Genomic DNA, 24,352 nt, shown 5'->3' on the forward strand with positions numbered 1-24,352 from the left:
CTGCCGGGAGGCTCTTGGATCACATGAATTAGTGTCTGTGTCATATTGCTCCAGCAACTCAATGGCAGTGATTTTCTGTCATTTAGGATAAGGATGCAATTCCCCAAAGAGGAGGCACTCAAATGAGTGCTTTGAGATAGGTTTATTCAGGGACACTGCGGCAGCTGTAAGCTTTGAAATTCATCTCGGAGGTTGCTGTTTTGCACCCTCTAAAACCTTCAGTTGTTGCTGTTTTTTACTGACAATTTCTTTTTGAAATGATAGAGACAATTAAGCTTGCTGAGTGAAAAGGTCCAGAATAAAAGGGATTGGAAGCAGCTAGGACAGAAGAAGATATCCCCATGGTAGAAGGAACTGTTGTCAACAGCAAGGCCTACTGAAAAAGCTATTCTCAGCAAGAAACTGGTCAAGACCATAAAGAGAGTTAATGTATTGAATAGGGTATTAGATTTGACAATTCAGACTGCCTCAGTTAAATATGTCTATATTTGAAGTGCTTTTGGGGGGGTGATATTGACAATTTTTGATCGTGTTTTAGACCCTCTTTCTCTTATATGTACCTGCATAAGGATTTTTTTAAATGATTTATAACATTTCACCACTCACTTCCTGTTCAGTTAACAGTTTGTTTTTTCACAGCCTCTTTTCACTGGTGAACTTTTAAGAATTTTCTTCTTTTAGATATGTATTGATTTATGAATCTGTCCCCTACATCTCAGTATAAGTATGGATGTATTTTTGTTTGCATTGAAAATTGAATAAGGAGGGAGTAATGAAAGAAAATCCATGCTCAGCTATGAAGCTCACTGAGTGCCCTGGGCTATTCACCCTCTTTCAGCCTAACCTCCATAACTGAATGGCTGTGAGGTCAGAATTGGGCAAGTCCTTCTCCCCATGTAGGCCACACTGAATTCTAGTGTGGCGAGCAGTGGTGCCAGTCCCCATAGAAGAAACTTCAAAAGAATAAAAATATATAACAGCAATGTTAAATACAAGATAATTTCTACAAAATGACCAGCAATAATAAAAAAGCACCCACTCAGCCCAAAATTGAAAAACACAATTCCTCTAACTGTTCCTTTTCTAATAACAGTGCAGCAATAAAAAATATGATTCACATATTGGTTACCTGAAGAAAATAATTACTTTAGGTCCTTTCCAAAGGATGGGAGTGCAGTAGCTTTCCAGAGGTCAAATGGCAATGAATTCCAGAACCCAGAGACTACTGCTAGAAACAGAACTATTTTATTTTATTTAAGTTTTCATTTAAGTGCTACTCTTTAGGACTAGTCTATCCAAGGCAACTCACAAAGTAATAAGAATATAGAATGAATTACAATAAAATCACAATCTGCATTAACACAGAGGCAGAAAATGTGTGTCAAAATACTCAGAAGTGTGTTAATTTTTATTCCTTCCCCCCCCCCCCAAGCTCTGGTGACCTGCAGCCCTGATGAGTTCCAGTGTGGCGATGGGACTTGCATCCACGGAGCCAAACAGTGCAACAAAGTGCATGACTGCCCTGACAACAGTGATGAGGCTGGCTGCGTTAACGGTAGGTGCAATCGGTATCCTTGTATGGGGTATAGCAGAAACGGTTGCTCTTGAAAGGCTCACATAGATGCTAGAGATGGCATCTAGTCCATTTTTCATGACTCAGCTGCTCTTCACTGTGAACCTCTGGACCAGCCAGCAATGAGGCTTCCTCAGGGAAATACGCTACCCCCCCCCAAAAAAAAACCCACTTTAGTAGGCTTTGCTTTTATCACATGTTTCAGCTAAATACCCCATTGCCTAATCCCATCCCATTTCTTCTAAATTACCTCCTCTTGCATCTTTATGTCCTTTCTTCATTTTCACGTGCCTAATCTAACGTCATCTGCTTTCCCTCCCTTGCCTGACGCAACAGAAGCGGCGTGCGAGAATCCCACCAAGTTTCAGTGTAAGAGTGGAGAGTGCATAGAGGAAGTCAAGGTGTGCGATTCACACAGGGACTGCAGGGACTGGTCTGACGAGCCCCTGAAAGCATGTGGTACAGTACACTACTCTTCTTTATTTTGTCCTCCTGTTTTAACAACCCTTCACATCCTCTGTCTGCTTAGGGCCATCAGAACAGGGGCGTATGGCTGCTGGTGATGTGCCTAATGTAGTTTTTCTGCCCACCTTGTTTGTGTGTGTATTGCATGGGTACAAAAGGAACTGGAATCTAATAGATTGAGTCATAGGTCAGGCATGGTTCTGAGGAAATGCCCTGTCACACCAGGAAATAAATCCAGGTTGATTGCAAAGAGGTTTGAACTCACACACGATATGAATTGCCCTTGTCTCCTGACCTCCTGCTGATGCTAATTATTTGTTGTAGCTATCGTAAAGTAAAAGAGTAGGTTTATGTGAATATTCACATTTCTCTTACGGTTAGGTCTTATAAATGGGTGGCGTGAAGTCAACCCACAGGCTCAATTCATTCCTTCGTTCATTCATTTTATTTATTTGTTTTTTAACTTTATTATTAAAGATTTTCTTGATTTACAAAGATATATGCAATGTTTCTTGTAACATTTTTACAAATCAGTTTCATTTGTTGAGACATTGGGGGGGGGAAGAGGTAGATGGGGAAGAGATGGGTATTTGTATGCCTTTTTTGCACAAACAAAATCATGCTCAACACTGGTTACAAGAAAGAAAACAGGAATGCACTTCAAACGAACACTACAAAAACAATTTCGCAATAATATAGCAAAACAATGGCTTAGGAATAACATAGCAAAACAATAGCAAATATAATAACATACCAAAAAAATCACATTTGAATTCCATAAATATAACATGATTACTTAAAACAGCATGCAACATCCAATAGCAAAAATAGCAAGGTCCCGAGCTTCACCTTAGTCCTAGGAACACCCTCCTGGGGTGTTGCTCAGTGTCCCTCTCCTGCTGCAGCTTCTTAGAAGACTTTCAAGGGCAAGGGGTTTCCCCTCCCATGATGTTGCTTCAGGTGTGCACCCAGGTAGTGACAGCATACATGTGGTAGAGAAGTGAGCAAACATGCCCCACTCTCCAGTCCACAGATAATGTCACACACAGCGCCACGCAGGGCATTCTGTACACAAGCCCCACTACTCTTTCCTAAGGATCACACAAGTCAGGCATCCACAACAGCATATACCTACAGGTGAAACTCAGAAAATTAGAATATTGTCGAAAAGTGCATTTATTTCAGTAACGAAACTTAAAAGGTGAAACCAATATATGAGATAGGTGCATGACTTGCAAAACAAGATATGTCAAGCCTTTGTTTGTTGTAATTGTAATTATTTGTCGTTAGGCGGTTCAATTATAAATGGAATGTAATTAATGAAATGTAATAGCGATGTTTATTTTTGTATTGTTGTAACTATTTGTTTTATTACTGTGGAATTTCCAAAAGAAAGCATTCATAAAAATTAAAAGAAAAGAAAAAAGTTGAATTACTGAAATAAATGCACTTTTCGACGATATTCTAATTTTCCGAGTTTCACCTGTACATGGGCATCACTGATACGCATGAAGTTGTTAGGGGCAGGAGGCTTACCTTCTCCCAAGCCATGTGAGAGGTGTTGGCACCTGGGTAAGTGCCTGAATGGGACTGTGCAAGTGCATCCTCACTTAAAATTTGCCTTTATTTTGATTGCACTCAGAAGGGGTGTGCTTATAAGAAAAGGCCTCCATGGAAGAACAGCAGCTGATTCTTTCCATAAAAATGTATCACGTAAACTCATTATAAAAGCTCTGAGTGATGTGGCGCTGGGCAAATGTCATTAAGGTATAGGAATAATTCAGTAATCCGTGACTTGGAAGTGTATTCAAAAATAGCAGAATCCTGATCACATCATTAAATAAGCCAAATATGTATTGACTGAATAATATTCACCAACAGAGTCATCTCTTTTGGCATGTTCTTTTATTGACAAGTGATCATGAATTCAGAATAGCGTGTTCCCTTAGAGCAGAGAAAGTATAAGATCTCTTTCTAGGATGATCAAACAAAGCTATTCTTATTGATGTGGACATGACTGAACTGTTAATGCTGCTGAATACGCTCTTGGCCACGAAGAGAATCAGATTCTCTCTAAATACATTGTCAAGAAGGGGATTGTACAGACTGAATCTTACCATTATGGCTGTTTTTACTGCTGGTACCATACATGACTGTTTTTGTGACATCTTGAAGGCTCTGGTTATTTATTATTCATTTAGCATCAATGATAAGGTGCTGTGCAGAACATTCCTCTGTGCCTTGGCCCCATGGTTTCACCTTTTTACCCCAGTTTCTGTTTCTGGGCAACAGCAAGTCTGCCTTATTTGGCTTTGGTAAGGATTACCTTCATGCAGGAAGTGGGGCCTTTGGACCCTTGTTGGATTCCAGTTTCTATCTGCCCCCGCTGGCATGGCCAATGGTCAGAAGTGGTGGTAGCTGGACACCCCCTCAGTTCCATACCCCTGCTGTTGGGCTGGGTGAGAAGAAGAGATTGGATTTGATATCCCGCTTCATCACTACCCTAAGGAGTCTCAAAGCGGCTCACAATCTCCTTTCCCTTCCTCCCCCACAACAAACACTCTGTGAGGTGAGTGAGGCTGAGAGACTTCAGAGAAGTGTGACTAGCCCAATGTCACCCAGCAGCTGCATGTGGAGGAGTGGGGAATCGAACCCGGTTCACCAGATTATGAGTCCACCTCTCTTAACCACTACACCACACTGGCTCAAGCTGAAGCTTGACAAGCTGAAGCTCAGTCCAGAAAAGTCAGAGATGGCTTAGCAATTGGCGTACCATCTGTTCTGAATTGTGTCAGGGGTATTTGGGGGGTATTCTTGGATCTGCTTGTGCTTCTGGATGGCCAGGTAGCAATGCTCATCCAAAGTACCTTTTTCCACATTTGGCTGCACCTTTTCCTGGGAGATGGGGACCTTGCCACAGTGAGGTGTGCCTGGACATCCCCAATATGGGACCGTTGTAATGCACTCGACATTGATAACCCTTGAAGCTTGAGTTGGTACAGAATGCAGCAGCATGATTCCTTGCAAATTACAAAGGGATGGAAAATAAAACTGCCCAAATCATAATGCTGTTATACAATCTATGCCCCAATTGCACATTGCGTACAATATTTTCTTTTTTTAAAAAACCACACACACAAGGTCCCTCCACAACTATCTATGCGCGTGCCCTGTCTGTACTTAATTGGCATAATAGAATCAGCACATTAGAAAGCAGGGCAAACACAAAAGAGAACGCCTGCCGGTATGAATGGGCAAGATCAAAGTTGTTCCTCATTTATAAATTCAAATACTGTACATGCATCTGTGGACTACTCTGGTCTAATTCGAATGGGAGAAAAACAGATAAACAGCCAAATAATGCTCAAGTGTGGACAAGCCCTAAGTGCAGCTAACCCTGAGGCAGAGATGAGGAGTTCCTCGATTCTCCTTCCTAACCTCTGAATAAGACCTCCAACATTAATTATTTCCAGGCACATGAGCACTCCCATAAGTCATCCCAGTGTTTCAGATTTGGTGTTAAGCGTACCGTTTGACAACAGAAGCATCTATTCAGTGTCAAGAGCCGAGAGGCATGACTTTTCCAGTTCAAAGGTTTTGTATTGGTCATTGCACCTGCTGGGACACTTGATATACACCCAGTTTGAGAGATGAGAGTGACTTGCAGAAGCGAGACTGCTTTAACAGATGTGGCGTAGGCTACGTTGAGTAAACCTGTCATTCTCCTCGTTTCAGTGAGATGGTTATAGAGCTTGGCATACTATGCTACAAAGACCTGCTGTAAACAAAAGCAACAATTAACATTGAAGAGCTTATTCACGTTCCAGCAACCTTCAGTAGTGTTTCACTATGATATGGCCTAATTGGCTAATGTCCCATCTAGGCAATAGTCACAGCAAGATCAATATAAACAATGGGCAGCAGACAACATGCACCACTATCATAATCTGAGGGACTGTTCTGGTCTCTGTAAACTTGCTCCTGTTAATCATATTGTTAACTGTAAGATTTCTGTTCAGATATGCCACACCAAAGCTGTTGTGGAAATCTTTCAATGCAGTGTTTTCCGCTTGTTACATTTTCTTCCAAGGTTCACGTCTTACCTACTAAATAACTGCATTCATGAAAAGACGGGTAGTTGGACAGCAAGGCTCAGGGAGAGAATGCATCAGCAGCTTTCCCCCCTCATGTCTTAGATTCAGACTGGTCCCAACAAATCTTCTTACTGTGGGATTCCTACATTTAACTGTACAGTAAATCCCACACTAGGAAGAAAACATTGTTCCTCACTTTGTGTAGGTTAATTGAAATGGCAAGCGAAATGTTGTTTCGGGCATTGAAATGACCTCCTTCAACCCCCTCAGCAGTTTAGAGTTGCCAGGATAAAATTGTAGTGGATTTTCAATTTCAGCTCCTGCCAATGGGGGGAACAAATGGTCTGGACTCCCCCCCCCCCCGCCCGCCCCTTACAAGTTGTCAGGGCTAGACAGGATTATTACTGGCAGGGTATCTGGAACTGCAGAGTTCCTTTGTTCCTCCTTCCATTGCATTCCTCAAAAAACTGATATAGATTGGCTTAGTTAATTCACAGTGTAGTTGGTTAGAGTGCCAGACTGGGACAGAGGAGACCAGAAATTTCAGGTCCAAAAACTGCAGCTATTGCAGGATGCTGCTGCTGGAGTTTTCGTAGGCACTCTGTGGATGAGCCATCTTACACTTACCTTGTGGGATGTGTCTTGGCTGCCTATATGTTATCTGGCCCAATTCAAGGTGTTACCTTGATATTTAAAGCCCTGAACAACTTGGGACCTGGACATTTGATGGAGCAGCCTCTCCTCATACCAGCCATCACTGAAATTGATCAAAGGGGCTTCACTTGCAGTCTCACTGGCCTCTTTTGCTCATTGTCTTGGAATGTGAGACAGGGCCTTCTTGGTGATTGCTCCCCAACTCTAAAATTCTTTTCCCTTAGAAGAGTGGGTGTTTGTTTTTTGCTTTCTTATTATTTAAAAGTTCCATCCTTATGCTTTGGCTTACGGCGCATATAATGGATCATAAACAAACGATAAAAGTAATTTGGACAAGGAGGTGCACGTTAAGTCAAAGTTCTGTGAACAAGTCTTCCGTTGAAATTGCTGTTCTGGTGAGAAAGATTTGGTGGCTATTTCTGTTTAGGACATCTTATACTGAGGTAATACCATCAGTGATACCTGGTAATATTTGGTATTCTGGTCTATTTTGAAATTTGCCATCCTAGGACTGAACCTTTTGTTAAGTCTAAATCACCCCTACCTCTCTTCTAGGAGTGAATGAATGTGCTCTCAACAATGGCGGCTGCTCCCACATATGCAGAGATTTGAAGATTGGCTATGAGTGTGAGTGTCCTCCTGGATACAAGCTTCTTGACAAGAAAACATGTGGAGGTAATTTGCATAGAAGCAGCAGCTCTTTGTGTTTCTCTGTACAGCAGCCCATAATAATAGTCGCTCCAGGCTCACTCCACATCCTGATGAGCTTAATTATAAGTTACTGATGATTTTTAAACTTCCCTTCCAGACATAGATGAATGTGAGAATCCCGACGCTTGTAGCCAGATCTGCATCAACTACAAGGGAGACTATAAATGCGAATGCTATGAGGGTTACGAGATGGACACTCTGTCCAAAAACTGCAAAGCTGTAGGTAAGGAAATGCTCTAATCCATTCTGCATGATCCATAGAAAGCCAGGTGCAGCCTTGAGGACCCACAAGTAGAATTGACAAGTAACTCGGTTGAGTTGATTGCTCGAAAGTCAAACCTTATAGTTGGCTCAGTTTGCAAAGTGGAAGGAAAGTGCTTGTTCCAGAATCTAGAGCAGGCATCCCCAAACTGCGGCCCTCCAGATGTTTTGGCCTACAACTCCCATGATCCCTAGCTAACAAGGCCAGTGGTCAGGGAAGATGGGAATTGTAGTCCAAAACATCTGGAGGGCCGAAGTTTGGGGATGCCTGATCTAGAGGATGCAAACAGCTCCGTTTGGACTAATTCACATGCTACATTTCTGCAGAAACTGGCAGGAACTGCTGTTCCATGTACTTGCAAAGGAAAACCTAATGAATGAATTGTTACTTGCAGAATTCTAAAATGAATTCTTACAACGTTTAGTTTTCTTTGCAAGGTATATAGAATTTGTTTTTATCAAGCCAGCCTCTTGCTTTCACATTATCTGTGAGGTGGTAGTCAACATATGCTGTACTATAATCTGTACTCCTTCCTAAATGCCTTGATGCCATCTTAGATTCATTCTCTAGACCAGCCCATTTGAGTGAGCTGTGGAGGTCTGCATATGTGTGTATGTGTGTGTGTGCATATATATCTCTAATCTAGACCGGGGGGGGGGTCCTCCCTATTATTTCTTCAGTAACTAGCTATAATAATGGTTGTTTGAAGCATTTTCTTTCTAAATTTTTAATGATAGAAAAATCTAATTGTGGAACATTGTCTGCATTAGGACTTCATGATAAACCATAGAATATCGTGATGGAAGTAAACCTAGCTCCCACCCCCAGGGTCTTGCACTCCTCTCATTTTCTTCCAGCACAGCTGCAAGGATGAGTTTGGAAGCTTTGCCTTCCATTTTCAATTGCCCAGCCAATATTTCATGAGATTTGCCCTTGATTATATTTTTTTAATAGACAGATTTCACTGCAGGGGAGATTCCTGTGTTGCTCTTAATGCAATGTTCCCAATCCTCCCAGTGTTCAGGTGTGTGAGTGACTCTTGCATCTGCCAAGTTGAGAGAAATAATGTGTGAGTTGCCACTTAGCTACAGCAAATGTGACTTGCTAGTGCTGGTAAGAACAGCAGCCACTACTGATCCTTCCTGTCGTCCTGGCCAGTTTCAGATACTCCCAAATCTTCTATTTTCCTTTCAGTTCTTATGACAAAGCAACAGAAGTGAGATCTAGCTCTGCACTAGAGAGCTATGCTATTTTGTAAGCTGCTTAAAAAAATAAAATAAAGTAACTTCCAGAGTTCTATTCCATGCAGGGAAGAGCCCGTATTTGGTCTTCACAAACCGCCATGAAGTACGCAAGATAGATTTGGTGAAAAGGGACTACTCTCGCATCATCCCCATGCTGAAGAACGTGGTTGCTTTGGATGTGGAGGTGGCAACAAACAGGATATACTGGTGTGATTTATTCTACAGGAAAATATACAGGTGAGGGACTCTCATTTGGCTGCCCAAATGGCCACATCTTATGTCAACTTAATTGCAAGGTCTTGCAGAACTCAGAATTTTTTTTCCCTCTTCAATGTGGCATCGGAAATGTGCCTGTTGAAAGTGTGCATCTGTGTGCCTTTGGGGTGCAATGCCCAGATGCATGTGCTGAGACTGTGTCTAATTACACAGTGAAACAGCATTTGCTTGATGCAACAAAGCTGACCGTCCCTCTTAGGCACTCAGATCTGAATTACTATTGCCCCCTGCTGCACCATCGGTAGTTCCTCATGCTCGTTTCCTGCTGGTAATCAGAGGCAGGTTCACTGTGACCTGCATACTAGGAAAGGTGATTTCAAAGATCAGCAAGCCAATTCCGGGAGAAGAGGAAGTTTTTCTAAGATATGGCCAGTTAATAACACTGAAACAGCTGGCTGGGGATATTCAAAGAGAGTGATGGAGCCTACAAAAAAGAAAGAGCAAGCAGAAATGTGGGGGAAGGGTGACTTGCTCTATAAACTGTGAACCTTGCAAAATGTATAGTAAAGGACAAAGCTAGGATCTGCCCTTTAAAACCTGGATAATTATTTAACATTGCACTTCTCCTATACCCTACTGGCAGCAAATATCTTTCAGGCTTAAGATCTGAGCTTCTTTTATTGCCAAGGGTTTATTCTCCTCGTTACCAGCAACTGTAACAGTTCTGCCCTGAGATTTATAGCTATACTTGGTTATGGTTATTGCTGTTGTTTTTCCATCGGTGCCCATTTGAAGCCCATGGCATGGGCAGCTGACTTTTGTTGCCTTCAACAAATAAGCTACACTTCTATTTTTCTGCATAGCGATGGGGGAGTAGAGGTGATTTTCATGCCCTAAGTTCTGCTTTTGCATAAACCAGCAGCTTTTGCAGAAACCAGCAGCTATTGCTGCTTCCTTCTCCTTCAACAGGAAGGGAGATAAAGCGCCCTTCCAGCTTCCCCTTCCCATTGGAATTCTGCAGGGGGCAGAAGCAGCAAGGCACTGGAGAAAGTAGATAGAGAACAGTTATTCTACCTGTCTTATAACACTAGAATTCATAGAGATCCGATGAAGAGGAATGTTGGAAGATTCGGGACAGATAAAAGAAAGTACTTTCTCACCCAGCACATAGTTTTAAATGATGGAACCTGCTCCCATAGGAGGCAGGGATGGCCACCAATTTGTTGTTGTTTAGTCGTTTAGTCGTGTCCGACTCTTCGTGACCCCATGGACCATAGCACGCCAGGCACTCCTGTCTTGCACTGCCTCCCGTAGTTTGGTCAAACTCATGTTCGTAGCTTCGAGAACACTGTCCAACCATCTCGTCCTCTGTCGTCCCCTTCTCCTAGTGCCCTCAATCTTTCCCAACATCAGAGTCTTTTCCAAGGATTCTTCTCTTCTCATGAGGTGGCCAAAGTATTGGAGCCTCAGCTTCACGATCTGTCCTTCCAGGGAGCACTCAGGGCTGATTTCCTTAAGAATTGATAGGTTTGATCTTCTAGCAGTCCATGGGACTCTCAAGAGTCTCCTCCAGCACCATAATTCAAAAGCATCAATTCTTCGGCGATCAGCCTTCTTTATGGTCCAGCTCTCACTTCCATACATCACTACTGGGAAAACCATAGCTTTAACTATACGGACCTTTGTCGGCAAGGTGATGTCTCTGCTTTTTAAGATGCTGTCTAGGTTTGTCATTGCTTTTCTCCCAAGAAGCAGGCGTCTTTTAATTTCGTGACTGCTGTCACCATCTGCAGTGATCAAGGAGCCCAAGAAAGTAAAATCTCTCACTGCCTCCATTTCTTCCCCTTCTATTTGCCAGGAGGTGATGGGACCAGTGGCCATGATCTTGGTTTTTTTGATGTTGAGCTTCAGACCATATTTTGCGCTCTCCTCTTTCACCCTCATTAAAAGGTTCTTTAATTCCTCCTCACTTTCTGCCATCAAGGTTGTGTCATCTGCATATCTGAGGTTGTTGATATTTCTTCCGGCAATCTTAATTCCTGCTTGGGATTCATCTAGTCCAGCCTTTCGCATGATGAATTCTGCATATAAGTTAAATAAGCAGGGAGACAATATACAACCTTGTCGTACTCCTTTCCCAATTTTGAACCAATCAGTTGTTCCATATCCAGTTCTAACTGTAGCTTCTTGTCCCACATAGAGATTTCTCAGGAGACAGATGAGGTGATCAGGCACTCCCATTTCTTTAAGAACTTGCCATAGTTTGCTGTGGTCGACACAGTCAAAGGCTTTTGCATAGTCAATGAAGCAGAAGTAGACATTTTTCTGGAACTCTCTAGCTTTCTCCATAATCCAGCGCATGTTTGCTATTTGGTCTCTGGTTCCTCTGCCCTTTCGAAATCCAGCTTGCACTTCTGGGAGTTCTCGGTCCACATACTGCCTAAGCCTGCCTTGTAGAATTTTAAGCATAACCTTGCTAGCGTGTGAAATGAGCGCAATTGTGCGGTAGTTGGAGCATTCTTTGGCACTGCCCTTCTTTGGAATTGGGATGTAGACTGATCTTCTCCAATCCTCTGGCCATTGCTGAGTTTTCCAAACTTGCTGGCATATTGGGTGTAGCACCTTAACAGCATCATCTTTTAAAATTTTAAATAGTTCAGCTGGAATATCATCACTTCCACTGGCTTTGTTATTAGCAGTGCTTTCTAAGGCCCATTTGACTTCACTCTCCAAGATGTCTGGCTCAAGGTCAGCAACCACACTACCTGGGGTGTACGAGACCTCCATATCTTTCTGGTATAATTCCTCTGTGTATTCTTGCCACCTCTTCTTGATGTCTTCTGCTTCTGTTAGGTCCTTACCACTTTTGTCCTTGATTATGGTAATCTTTGTACGAAATGTTCCTTTCATATCTCCAATTTTCTTGAACAGATCTCTGGTTTTCCCCATTCTATTGTTTTCCTCTATTTCTTTGCATTGCTCATTTAAGAAGACCCTCTTATCTCTCCTTGCTGTTTTTTGGAAATCTGCATTCAGTTTCCTGTATCTTTCCCTATCTCCCTTGCATTTTGCTTGCCTCCTCTCCTCCGCTATTCGTAAGGCCTCGTTGGACAGCCATTTTGCCTTCTTGCATTTCCTTTTCCTTGGGATGGTTTTCGTTGCTGCCTCCTGTATAATGTTACGAGCCTCCATCCATAGTTCTTCAGGCACTCTGTCCACCAAATCTAAATCCTTAAACCTGTTCCTCACTTCCACTGTGTATTCATAAGGGATTTGATTCAGATTGTATCTTACTGGCCCAGTGGTTTTTCCTACTTTCTTCAGTTTAAGCTGGAATTTTGCTATAAGAAGCTGATGATCTGAGTTACAGTCAGCTCCAGGTCTTGTTTTTGCTGACTGTATAGAGCTTCTCCATCTTTGGCTGCAGAGAATATAATCAATCTGATTTCGATGCTGCCCATTTGGTGATATCCATGTGTAGAGTCGTCTCTTGTGTTGTTGGAAGAGAGTGTTTGTGATGACCAGCTTGTTCTCTTGACAGAACTCTATTAGCCTTTGCCCTGCTTCATTTTGAACTCCAAGGCCAAACTTGCCAGTTGTTCCTTTTATCTCTTGATTCCCTACTTTAGCATTCCAATCCCCTGTAATGAGAAGAACATCCTTCTTTGGTGTCATTTCTAGAAGGTGTTGTAGGTCTTCATAGAATTGGTCAATTTCACTTTCTTCAGCACCGGTAGTTGGTGCATAAACTTGGATTACTGTGATGTTAAAAGGTCTGCCTTGGATTCGTATCGAGATCATTCTGTCATTTTTGAGATTGCATCCCATTACAGCTTTTGCCACTCTTTTGTTGACTATGAGGGCCACTCCATTTCTTCTACAGGATTCTTGCCCACAGTAGTAGATATGATAGTCACCCGAACTGAATTCACCCATTCCCTTCCATTTTAGTTCACTGATGCCCAGGATGTCGATATTTATTCTTGTCATCTCATTTTTGACCACATCCAGCTTACCTCTATTCATGGTTCTTACATTCCAGGTTCCTATGCAATATTTTTCTTTACAGCATCGGACTTTCCTTTCGCTTCCAGGCATATCCGCAACTGAGCGTCCTTTCGGCTTTGGCCCAGCCACTTCATCAGCTCTGAATCTACTTGTACTTGTCCTCCGCTCTTCCTCAGTAGCATGTTGGACGCCTTCCGACCTGAGGGGCTCATCTTCCAGCGTCATAACTTTTATATGCCTGTTGTCTTTGTCCATGGAGTTTTCTTGGCAGGGATACTGGAGTGGCTTGCCAGTTCCTTCTCCAGGTGGATCACGTTTAGTCAAAACTCTCCACTATGACCTGTCCATCTTGGGTGGCCCTGCATGGCATAGCTCATAGCTTCTCTGAGTTATTCAAGCCCCTTCGCCACGACAAGGCATTGATCCATGAAGGGGGGCCACCAATTGGATGACTTTAAATGAGGATAAGACAAATTCATGGAGGATAAGTTGTCAATGGCTATTAGCCCATGATAACTATGCTCTTTCTCCATGGTCAGAGGCAGTAATGCTTCTGAATGCCAGTTGCTGGAAACTGCAGGAGGGGAGAGCGCTATTTTGTTCAGATCCTCTTTTCAGGTTTCCCACAGGGCTCTGGTTGGCTACTTTGAGAACAGGATGCTGGACCAGGTGTGCCAGATCTAGGTGGGTCTGATATAGACATAAGCTCCAGGAAAGCACAACAGGGTGAAAGCCGCCTCTGCTTTCTTCCTTGTTCTCTGTGGAGGAAAGACGAGAGTTTTGTTTCCACAAAAAGGAAAAAACAACAACCTAGCTGTGCCTTTCCACCTCCTGAAAAAAATTGGGGGAGGTCAGAAATAAATTACTGGTACCACTTCTTTTCTTCATGGGGTGTAGGGAATATAGAAGGTGTGAATGTGTCTCTTCCCCTCCATCCCCATTTGTTTTCTGCAAGAGAACAGTGAGGCATGGCTGGCAATTTCTGAAAAACCGCAATTCAGAGCAAAACTACCTTTCCTTGTTCTTGAGAAGGAAAAAGAAAAGTGCTATTTCCTCCTGCAAGTTGGGGTTTGGGGGAAAGCACCAGGAGCCGCATCTGCCTCTGTCCTGCTGCTAAACGGTCTTTCCTTCCCAAACCATTTCTCAATAATGGAAGAGCTGGCCAGTAGAAACAACTGTGCATGTTGAGAGCTGCCCCTATCCAGGAACATGTTTATTTGATGAATAAGCTTTCCTTTTTTTTAGTATGGCTTTTCTCATTGTAGAATGTCAAGCTGGGCTGTATTGTGGGTGCAGAATTATCCTATCATGATCCTAATGGTGCAGTTTTGTGCCTTGTTTGCAACTCTTTTCCTTTCCTTCTGCATAAAGGTGGCCTGTCCTCCACCTCCCTGAATAAATACAGTGATAATTTTAGTCTCCTCTCTGCAGTGCCTACATAGACAAAGCCAGTGACACAGCTGAGCAAATGGTCCTCATCGATAGCCACCTGAACTCTCCTGAAGGCCTGGCAATGGATTGGGTTCACAAGAACATCTACTGGACAGATTCAGGAAACAAGACCATTTCTGTCGCCACAGCTGATGGGAGTAAGAGGAGGACACTTTTCAGTACTAACTTAAGTGAGCCCAGAGCCATTGTGGTGGATCCAACACGGGGGTAGGTGTAAAAGAGGGAACACTCGTGTCATATATTGCTGAACGTATTCCTTGCTTTGCCTTGGTCCTTCTAGCTTGCCAGACTGTAGAATGCAATGCAATCAGAGTTTATTGTCTAGGGCACTTTGCTAAGATAATTCTGTGCATTACAGCATACAGAAGTCTGATTGCTAGATGGACTGATTTTAAAACGACAGTATCAGCAGGACTGATTCATACGTTTCTTCATGATTAACCAAGGGGTTGGAGTTTGTGGAGTGTTAGGAACATTAGAGGGTGTGGGATCCTTCCTCAGAACAGGAAATTGAATCAGATGTCCTTTTGTATTCTTCCCATCTTTATAGTTCTTTTTAGAACCCAGATTGGCCTATTCTAGTCTGGTTCTGTTTTATGAATTCATAAAAGTCTCCTAATTCTGCTGAAGTGATATGAAGAATGCTGCAAATGGCTTTCTTCCTCAGTGCATTGATGCCAAATCGGTCTTTATAGTCAGAGACTCATCACACAGCTGCATCACTAGATACCGTATTTGTGTTTTAGGCAGCCACTGTTTGACTTCCTGCTTCGTGGTTAACCTAGAGTTCATGAGAACTACTACATGGATGTCAGACCGTTCTCGGCCAAATTAATCCGCCTTACAGAACCCAATCATCTGAAATAGTTTAAGCTTTCAGAAGCAGTCTGCAGCAACTCAAAATTAGCACCACATTTTTAAAGACAGCTCAGTTCAGTAATTGTGTGAGCTTTGTCATGGCACATGGCCTTCTCTCATCTGCTTTCTCTGCCCTTCTCTGATAGATTCATGTATTGGTCTGACTGGGGTGACATAGCAAAAATTGAGAAGTCTGGCTTGAACGGTGTAGATCGGCAAGTGCTTGTGATGGACAACATTGAATGGCCCAACGGCATCACACTAGGTAAGGCTACAATCCTAACCCCATTTGCCTGGGACTAAACCCTGTTGAATTTCAATAGGACTTACTTCTGAGTAGACACGATTAGGATTTTTACTGTAAGGTGCATAAATGGGACCAGATCATTGTAAATTACCAACGTTCCTGGAAATAGGAACGCAGGAAGCTGTCACATATTACCCAGCCAGACCATTGGCCAAGCAAACTCAGTGTTGTCTACACTGACTTCGCATTGGGTTTCAGATAGTCTTTCTGAGGCCCACCTAGAGATACCAAAGCATGAACCAGGGATCTTCCTTTTGCATTCAGAGTAAATGCTCTACGCACTGAGCAACAGCCCTTCCCACAGACTCCTCACATCTGTAGTTTTTAAAGCTAACTAAGCAAGGGGTGGGGAATAATTGTATTAGTCTCAGGTGGGTTTTTTCACCACTCACTCATATATATGGACAGTCAGTTCAATCTAATCAAAAGGTTTGCTGATGCAGCTTCTCCTGAATTTATCCTGTTGATTCAGCAATTTCTGCTCCCTTCGAAGCCTCCTTCAAAACCTTTCTATAAGGCCAAATTAGACAATACATGTTTTTTTAAAAAAAACTGAGAAGCATCATCAGATTCTGTACTTGGGAGCAGAAAAGGGTAGGTGGGAGGAAGCGGCTAACTGGTCTTCCTTCCTGCTATTTTCCCCCTCAGAATCACCTCTCACCTGTTTTTCCACTTACAGAGGAGTTGATACAACCCTTTCCTCCCATTTGTCTCCCTATGCAAGGAGAAGCGGGTGTGGGTATTCTCTGTTTGGATCCTGCCCCACGATCGAAAAGTGCAGAGGAAAGTCAGCCCAGAAAGTGAGGACAGTATGGCAAAGGGTAGCCTCATTCCAACCTTGTTCCCGTAGTTATTTGGATTCTACAGACTATGCAGCCCTGACTCTTCCTTGTATGAAGCATAAATGAACAGAGAATTAGCCTGAGTCCAGACACCACCACCCTGTGGCGGGGGGATGGGGGGAGACAATGACTTGTGGGTCTCTAAATGTGACCCACAAGGTCATTTGGGGCAAACCATGCTCACTTAGCCTATCTCCACACTGGACATCATACGGTAAGGGCTCCCCATCTCAGTGCTATGCATCACATTGCTAATAAGCCTCTGCTTGTTCTCTGATGGTAAATGGCAGCAGCCGCAGAGATTTATTTTTGATCTTAGTGCTCTGATCCCGCCGTGCGAAGATCAGAGAGATATTAGTCTCTGCCTGCTGCATTTTAAAGAGCAAGCTGAGGCTTCTGTCTCTGATCTTATTGTTGAGGGACTACAGCACTAAGCCTGGAGTTAAGCCAGTGCCTGTTTCAGCTTGAACTTTCCATCCCCTGATGTCAGGTGACTGACTAGTGGGTGGCCCCACCCACCTGTCAGAAATGTCACATGCAGGATGAGCCAGTTCTGGGTCCATTTCTCAGAGGTTGAAAAAGATTCCCCACCCTAGCCCTATGGTGTGTGGTAGTCGAATACACTGAGATCATTAAGAAATTCCACCTGTAGCACATGAACTCACTTGCAGGTTCTGTCCTCAATTAGTTATTTACAGAGATGGCTTATTTACAGTTTCCCAAAATTCTGAAGCAGTAACAGTAGTAAGTGTCAAACAGGCAAATGTACCTAGATATAATTCTGCCTTGATGTGTTTGCTCTTCAGATTTGTTAAATCAGCGCCTCTACTGGGTAGACTCCAAGTTGCACTTGCTTTCAAGCGTAGATTTCAATGGCAGCAACAGGAAAGTTCTCATCTCTTCTGTGGATGACCTCAGCCATCCGTTTGGATTAGCAGTCTTTGAGGTATGAGATGTGGAATGGAGACCAACACTAGCCAGTCAGTTATCTAAGTCAAGGTAGCAATGAGAGGCACTTTGAGCATATGGCTAGACAATGGTTGAACATGAGATGAGGTGCAAGCCATATTTCCCATTCACGAAGTACAGGGATGTGTGTGGTGTGTTGTGGGTGAGAGTAGCACCAAAGAAAGGAATGAATCAACATCAGAATTAAAGAGAAAAAAAGGAAGGAGGCCTTAGAATTAATTTGCAACAATGAGAAGAGACTAGGACTGAAGTTCAAGAGTGTCCCAGCAGAAGACCTCAGTTTGAAATGAATTGGGCTCAGTAATAGTTGGTATAATAAGAGGTCACATCTTTCTTTTTTCCTTTCTCGCATCAGAACTGGTCAAAAGTTGTGGCTGAAACTTTTTCTCACTCTGGTAGGGATGGAAAATGCTAAACAACACACACACACACACAGGATTCATTACTGTTTAATTAGGGCCAGATTAAGTTAGTTAAGAATTTCTATGCTGCCCTACAAAGCACTCACAAGGCAGCTCACATAAAGATAAACATGAAGGCACAATCTAATTAAGTCAATTTAAGAATGTGGCTTCCTCAAATTCTGTAACTTACACTGAGTGCAACATTCAGGGTGACTGCTTCCTTCTCCAAAATTTAGAATTTCTGTCCAGGATTCACCTAACTAGCCCTGTCAGCATAAGCCCTGCAGAATAACTTTCCTTTTTGTGGCCTCCCAGCCCAACAATTGGCTCAGGGCAGTGCCGGATTACCAAATAGGCACAGTAGGCACTGGCCTATGGGCCCCACACCTTTTAGGGGCCCTGCAGATCAACAGATCAAAATAATATTGTGTAACAAAATTGATTTATTAAAATTGTTTGTTGGTAAAATAATAAACTTATTAGGAGATAATTTTGACTCCTTAGGGGCCTCTACAGGGTTTAATCCGGCACTGGCTCAGGGTGTGTGTGGGAGAGAACCCCCAGAACAGCATGTGGGAGAGCTGAAATGTGTGACATTTAATTCCACCCTCAGTTGCCAGAATTTGTAGGTCTCTGAACTAAACCTAAATATATTACTATCAAATGTATTGTCAGCCAGAGAAGCCAAGGGATTTGATAACAAATGTATTATGCCAATATCACCAGTCATGTTAGAAAACACAAAAACCCCTAAATCCTTACTCCCCCAAGTTTCCATTTTCACTTCCCCCATTCAGATTTACCATGTAATTGTGCAATTTCGCTGCAATCTTCACCGTTCTACAATGAAATGCAGCTTCTTATTTGTATGAGAAGATATGAAAGAATGGTATGCTTTCATATATTCTCTGTTCTGTTACCGTATCTCATCTCCTCAACATGTAGGAGTTGCCACTAAGTGTGTGTTACTGTCAATAGCAAGGCAAGGTTGTTTTGCTTCCTCTTGAATCGCATATCTCTACAGTCTATCTCGAGCCACAGAGTTCTCTAAGAAATTGGCAGGCCACACGTTTGGACAGAGAAGGAAGATTAGCCTGGGATGCCATTTTTGCTAGGATGCCAGGGATCACTCCACTTTCTGATAAATCCCTTGAAATCCTATTCATGAACCATTCTGACCACAAGTCAGAGAAATGCAGCTCAGAGCACAAGCTGGACTGCTGATAAGTAGGCCAGGCACGTCTGCATAAATGTTAGGGTTATGTCAGAGGAAGTATTGCTTCCCCATCATAACCTGATCATACAGACATCACCTTTGTGGTTTTTTTTGCAGAATACAATATAGGAGGAGGGATTTGTCTCTGGAAGTGAAGGATAAATTCAAAGTAAATTTTTCCTTTCACAAAAAAGCAGGGAAGTTACCTCCTTCACACCTTTCACTTCTTCACAATCTAACACTGGGCACTGATTGCTAATCAGCCTGAATTTTCCAGCACTTGGTATTGCTGTATTGTTTATAGATTGCCTACCATTACCAGGAACAGTGCAAAAATCAAAACAAACCCTGGCTTCAGGCTTCCAGCCTATCCCCTTAGTGGACTTCCATCTGCGTGTGATTTTGTGCATCAGGAATTACAAGCATACTGTAAATTGGATGTGCATCTTAAATTGCAAGTGCTGTCTCTCAGCACTGTCTTGCTTTGATAAGATGCGCATCTGAAGGTAAATGGAGCCTTACGTCCAAATGTTCATCCCAGTGGGGAAAAGGCAGTGCAAATAAGGAGCAGCCACACTTGGATGCACCTCCATTTGTGTCAGATCCAGCAAGTAATATGTGCGATAAGAGAGCCTTCCTCCATGAATGTATCTCATTTGTTGGATTGGGGTAAGGAAGGTGTGGCTAGAGAGAAAGAGTGAAAAGGAGAAAAATGTTGTCCTCTTTGTCCTGTTATTCTTCTCCATTCAAACAGAAATATAAATGTGTGTATTGTCACTGTTGTTTGCTGTTATATAGGCAGGTCCCCCGCAACTATATAATAAAAAGTTAATACGATATGCATAACACATACACAAGCGGTAACGTTTTCCAAAGGGCCCCTGTAGGATTTTCAAAGCCCAAATGTCAAGCTAAAGTCACTGCTCCACACGACAGAAACTCTTTCCTTTTAAAGAAGAAGGTGGCCATCCTAGGCAGCAAGATGAAGGGACCTACTTGAAGTGGCAGCATAAAGCGGGAGGAATGGAGGTGGGAACTGGTGTGTGAACGGTGCCGTTTGTAAACTCTAGCCAGTAGCGGGAGGCGAATGTCATTTGGACACTGATTAAAATGGCTTATGTTAATTCTGCAATGAAGGACCCAGTCATTTAAATCACATGATGGTTAAGTCTATGGGCCTAAAATGTATTGGGCACCATCCATTTCAATGGGCTGTATGGTATCTTACAACAGGGGTGGTTGTAAGGTACGGTGGATTAGGATCTACTGGTAGATCCCTGAGTAATCTGCAGTACGTCAGCAAAGATTTCTGACTCCCAATTGTTTAACGGTAGCAGCAATGAAATGACTCCCTCCCCAAATGATACTGCTGAGATGATGAAATAAGGGCGTAAGCAGAAGTATATATATATATTTATCTAAAAGGAGCTTTGGTGCAGTTCTATGTTGCACACAGACCATTGTTCCATTGGCACAAGTAATTCTGCTGGCCAGACAGAATGATCTACCTGATCCTCCCCATGTGCTGTTCTGAGGGTTCTGCTAACCCCCCAGAGCAGATTTGGGGAGAAGCATGAGGGGCATGCCGGGGGAGGGGGAAGCCCTGTTCCACTAGCAGGTGTCCTTGTGCTGGCTTCCACTTGTACACCAGATTAGTGAAATCAGAACAACTCTGTGCTCAGCAGTGGTTCAGAGGCAACATGTTCTTTACATGTCTTTCATACTTGGCTCCAGCTGTGGGATCTTGAGGTTCTGCTAAAACACAATGTAGATCTGGCAAGCCTGAAGTGTGCCTCCCCTGCCTTACAATACTCAGAAAAGACCTCATTTCTTTTTATTTAGAAAGTATTGTGTATGAGTTGGTTGTTAAAAATGCTAAAGTTATTGATGTGTTCTCAAAAGGCTCCTGTGATCTCTGTTCTTGCAGGATAGGGTATTCTGGACTGATCTGGAGAATGAAGCAATCTTCAGTGCCAATAGGCTGAATGGTCTGGACATCTCCATTTTAGCGGAGAACCTCAATAACCCTCATGATATTGTAGTCTTTCATGAGCTAAAGCAACCTAAAGGTAAGGCGTTGGTCTTTGAAGCTTAAACAGTCCCGAGTGCTTGTGTACCTGTCTCTGGTTCACTGAATGGGGATAATTAGCAAAAACCAGTCATTGAACCAGTACAGGAAAAATAGTCTTCCCCAACCAGGTGCCCTTCAGATGTTATGGGATACAACTCACATTAGCCCCTGCCAGCATGGCCAAAGATTAGAGATGATGAGAGCTGTGATCCAACATCTGGAGGATAACAAGTTTGAGGAAGACTGGGGTATGAGGACCATTCAGTTCTGAAGTACTAATAGTCTTTATTCATGACAGTCATTACAATTTTTTAAATACCAAATTTAAAATACATTTGAAGATTAAAAATATATATGTCATCAAAAAGTGTTCATAAAAGGGGCACATCCTATCCCTCTCAACTAAAAGGTGAACACCAATTAAGAGCAAGATGTGTAGGTGAATGGGAACATCTTCACCTGGTGCCTAAAGATTGATAGTGATGGCACTAGACACATATCTCTGGCGAACTTGTGTTGGAGGAGGCACATGAAGGAAGACCTCAGACGATGAACACAAAGTCTGAGTTGGATCTTGTGGGGGGAAGTGGGTCCCTAAGGTCCTGGGGTCCTGAGGCTTTATAGGTCAAAACCAGAACTTTGAATTGAGCCTGGAAATTATTTGGCAGCCAGTGCTCTTGGGTCAGGATCAGGGTTGTATGATAAAAACATCCTACTTCCAATTAACAATCTGGTTGCTCAGTTCTGCACCAGCTGCAGTTTCCAAACCATATTCAAAGACAGCACCACATATAACGCCTTGCAGTAATCTAACCTACAGCTTACCAGAACATAGAGACCAAACCCAGAACTAAATTTCAATTGAATTGAATCTAGAAAATCCATCTCATCCAAGAGAGCCTGGGTCTTTAGGAGCAGTGTAACTAGTTATGGATTAAAAAACAATAATCTTCTACTACCTTGATATTAGGAGGGCTGCAGGATCTTGTAAGATGCCTCATGCCTCCTTCCCAAAGTCCGGGAAGCTTCTGTCCGGCTTAGGGAAGAAGGTGCAATGCTCTGGCAGGATCTGAGAGCCCTCCCTTGCATGGTGAGTTCCAGCACCATTTTTTCTAGGGGAAAAAAGCACTGACAATAACATTTAATTGATCTTTTTCATTTTCTCTTCCCACATATAGCTCCAGACGCTTGTGAGCTCAGTTCTCTGCCAAATGGAGGTTGTGAATACCTATGTCTTCCTGCACCCCAAATCTCTTCCCATTCTCCCAAGTATACCTGTGTTTGTCCTGACAATATGTGGTTGGGTCCCGACATGAAAAAGTGCTATACAGGTAAAAAGCATTAGCCTTCACTCTGTGAACCTTCCCGTACACTGTTTAGGGCAAATCCACTTCTGCTTTTAATGGAAACTCCACCATTTCTGCTCTTCAGAACTCTGTGAATAAACATGTTATTGTTTTTATTCTATACTTTTCATGGCATTATATACACTTTTTGCTTTTTCCCTCAGTCATTTCCATTCAGATGTAGGATGAGTTGATAGCTGACATTTTTTCCTCCAGCTCTGCTATATCCCTAGAGACAAAACTTCATTCATCAGTGAACTGGGATGGGATGGGAGACAATAATGATTGGAGAGGGTTCATGGGTACTTAATGTCCTTTATCACGAGCTGTAGAATTGGGAGGTGGGAGGGTGGCTTCTCTTATTGTGAAAGATCTTGGAAACAGTTCATTAAAACAACAAATCCTTAAATAAGTGAATTAGATTTTTTGGGCAAGATTGCATGCAGTATTCTAAACCAGGAGTACTTGGGTGCCTTCTCTTTAACTAGATTTCCAATTAGCTTCTATGTGAAATAATTCCCTGCCTTCTGGAGAAAATGAAGTTGTTCTGTGTAGCTGTTGAGGTGACTGTATATCGCTTATGTTTTCAGAGCTTCCAACTACCTCAACTAATGTGCCTACTACTCCTGCTACTACTGTTGCTACTGCTACAACTCACTTGTCCAATTTCACTGCCATCACTACGGTTGTTATGACTACTACTACCACCACCATTACAACTGGCAACAACAGTAACGCTAGTACAGAAGGCCAAGAGACCACATCGCGCATCTTCCTGGGCACTACAAGCCTTCATTCACCCACAACCACATCCAGCCTGGCAGACTCTAAGATAACAACAACAGGAAACAGCAACCTCTCCCAACACTGTAAGCAAAGTGACTTTGAACCATTTTTCATTCTGATTCTCCAAGGCTCATAACTTGGACAGTTAGGCTAGTAATGGTGCAGTTTGGTTTAAGTAGTTGGCATTGCCTACCTTTGCCTACCTTTGAAGGTGACCCGGAAACTACAACTAATCCAGAATGCGGCAGCTAGACTGGTGACTGGGAGCAGCCACTGAGATCACATAACACTGGTCTTGAAAGACCTACACTGGCTCCCAGTACGTTTCCGAGCACAATTCAAAGTGTTGGTGCTGACCTTTGAAGCCGTAAACGGCCTCGGTCCAGTATGCCTGAAGGAGCGTCTCCACCTCCATCGCTCTGCCCAGACACTGAGGTCCAGTACCGAGGGCCTTCTGGAGGTTCCCTCGCTGCGAGAAGCCAAGTTACAGGGAACCAGGCAGAGGGCCTTCTCGGTAGTGGCACCCGCCCTGTGGAATGCCCTCCCATCAGATGTCAAAGAGAAAAACAACTAGCAGACTTTTAGAGGACATCTGAAGGCAGCCCTGTTTAGGGAAGCTTTTAATCTTTAATAAATTAGTGTATTCTAATATTTCTGTTGGAAGCCGCCCAGAGTGGCTGGGGAAACCCAGCCAGATGGACAGGGTATAAATAAATTATTATTATTATTTATTATTGCACATCTCCCTGCAGAAGTAAAATTGGGAATCTTTTGTCTATTCCCGTCCCCCTTTATTTAATAAAATTCCTATCAGTTTAATATAAACTCATCACCATAGTAAAGAATCTAGTTTCAGGAGTTTCTTCAATAACCT

The 24,352-nt window shown here is 42.9% G+C and overlaps 1 protein-coding gene across 1 annotated transcript in view; it reads left to right on the forward strand.

Annotated features, from left to right (window-relative positions):
• The window catches only part of LRP8 (LDL receptor related protein 8), a 190,191-nt gene that overhangs the window by 160,671 nt on the left and 5,168 nt on the right, over nt 1-24,352 (forward strand). The window contains exons 6-16 of the mRNA XM_035123356.2: nt 1,433-1,555; nt 1,910-2,032; nt 7,342-7,461; nt 7,595-7,720; nt 9,069-9,240; nt 14,659-14,886; nt 15,684-15,802; nt 17,493-17,632; nt 21,203-21,344; nt 22,525-22,677; nt 23,283-23,561. Of these exons, the coding sequence (XP_034979247.1) occupies nt 1,433-1,555; nt 1,910-2,032; nt 7,342-7,461; nt 7,595-7,720; nt 9,069-9,240; nt 14,659-14,886; nt 15,684-15,802; nt 17,493-17,632; nt 21,203-21,344; nt 22,525-22,677; nt 23,283-23,561 (1,725 nt within the window). The remainder of the gene's footprint in view (nt 1-1,432; nt 1,556-1,909; nt 2,033-7,341; nt 7,462-7,594; nt 7,721-9,068; nt 9,241-14,658; nt 14,887-15,683; nt 15,803-17,492; nt 17,633-21,202; nt 21,345-22,524; nt 22,678-23,282; nt 23,562-24,352) is intronic.

Source organism: Zootoca vivipara, chromosome 7 (genome assembly GCF_963506605.1).
Source record: "Zootoca vivipara chromosome 7, rZooViv1.1, whole genome shotgun sequence".
NCBI classification, from domain to species: domain Eukaryota; kingdom Metazoa; phylum Chordata; class Lepidosauria; order Squamata; family Lacertidae; genus Zootoca; species Zootoca vivipara.